The sequence below is a fragment of the Trypanosoma conorhini genome (genome assembly GCF_003719485.1).
Source record: "Trypanosoma conorhini strain 025E chromosome Unknown Tco_14.4_contig_01182, whole genome shotgun sequence".
NCBI classification, from domain to species: Eukaryota; Euglenozoa; class Kinetoplastea; order Trypanosomatida; family Trypanosomatidae; genus Trypanosoma; species Trypanosoma conorhini.
Window position 1 is genome coordinate 1 of NW_021705257.1, and position 1,129 is coordinate 1,129.

At 62.6% G+C, this 1,129-nt stretch overlaps 1 protein-coding gene across 1 annotated transcript; it reads right to left on the reverse strand.

The window, feature by feature from the left end:
* Positions 1-465: 465 nt before the first annotated feature.
* Tco025E_09588 (trans-sialidase) lies at positions 466-1,128 on the reverse strand (the record flags this gene model as incomplete). Its single annotated transcript, XM_029376400.1, has 1 exon — positions 466-1,128. A coding segment is annotated over one exon (663 nt), but the record flags the coding sequence as incomplete, so codon positions are not given.
* Between the last annotated feature and the right edge of the window lies 1 nt (position 1,129).

Genomic DNA, 1,129 nt, shown 5'->3' on the forward strand with positions numbered 1-1,129 from the left:
CTCCTCCCCAAAAGGAAAAAAAAGAAAGTGAAGCGGCAGCGAGCTGTCGCGTGGCTTCGCAAAACTGCGCGTGGATTTTCTGCACGCGACAAAAGCAAAGGCGATGAACATTTCACCTCATTGCACTCCTCCTCACGGTCGCACCGGCCATTTATACCTCACAGCCCCTTCGGTGTGCGTGGTGTCCCTCGCGGGCCACGCGTCACCCCCTGCGCGCCCCATCGCTGCGGCGCACCGTCCCCCGCCTGCGTGCACTGGGCAGAGACGCAAGCAGCCACACGGGGAGCTCTCGCCCCCTCCACAGCGAGAGTGTAAGCAAGAAAAGAAAGCAAGAATTATTTAACATAAAAAGGAAAAGAAAAAAGGGACTGCACTGAAGAGAACAATCAACGAACGTCAAACACACTCTGCACGCATTCCAGCGCGGGCCGCACCGCCTCCTCCCTCGCTGCCGTGATATCCGGCTCAGAGGAGCGAGACACATCCCCACAGCCCCAGCAGAAGCGGCAGCAGCAGCGGCGAGAGCACAGCAGAGGGACGCTCACGCGCAGTGCCGTCGCCGCCCCCAGCCTCCTTCTGCACTGTGCCCGCAGCCTCCTTCGCAAGTGCGGCGGAGGCGTTGTTGAAGCCCGGCGCCGGAGGACCGCGCGGCACCGAGGCATCCCCCGCAGAACTCCCAGCCGCGTCGGTCGTCGCGGGGCCAGTGCCGGCTGCCACCGGCGGCCCCTCCGCCACGCCGCCAGCTGCTGCAGCCTCGTCGTGCGCAGAGTTCTTCGGGTCACTGACAGCGGGTGCAGCGGTGCGAAGCGGCACCTCCTCCGGTTCCGTCACGCTGGCCTCCTCCTTCCTCTCCAGCGCCGCAACCTCACTGGCGTTGAAGCAGCGGCTGTACAGAAATACGTTCGTCACCGTCACGTGGACCTCTGCGTTTACTTCGTCGTACCTGTATTCCCCAACGAAGATGTGCGAGACCCTCTCATGCTGAAATTGCTCATGAGGAGGCAGAGGCAGAGGCGGAGGCGGAGGAAACACGTCAGTAAATGGAGGTTTATCCTCCAAACTCCCCACAAGCTGCCCGTCGACGTATGCCGAGCCCGTGCCGTTCCCCACCGTGAGCACCACTCGGTAC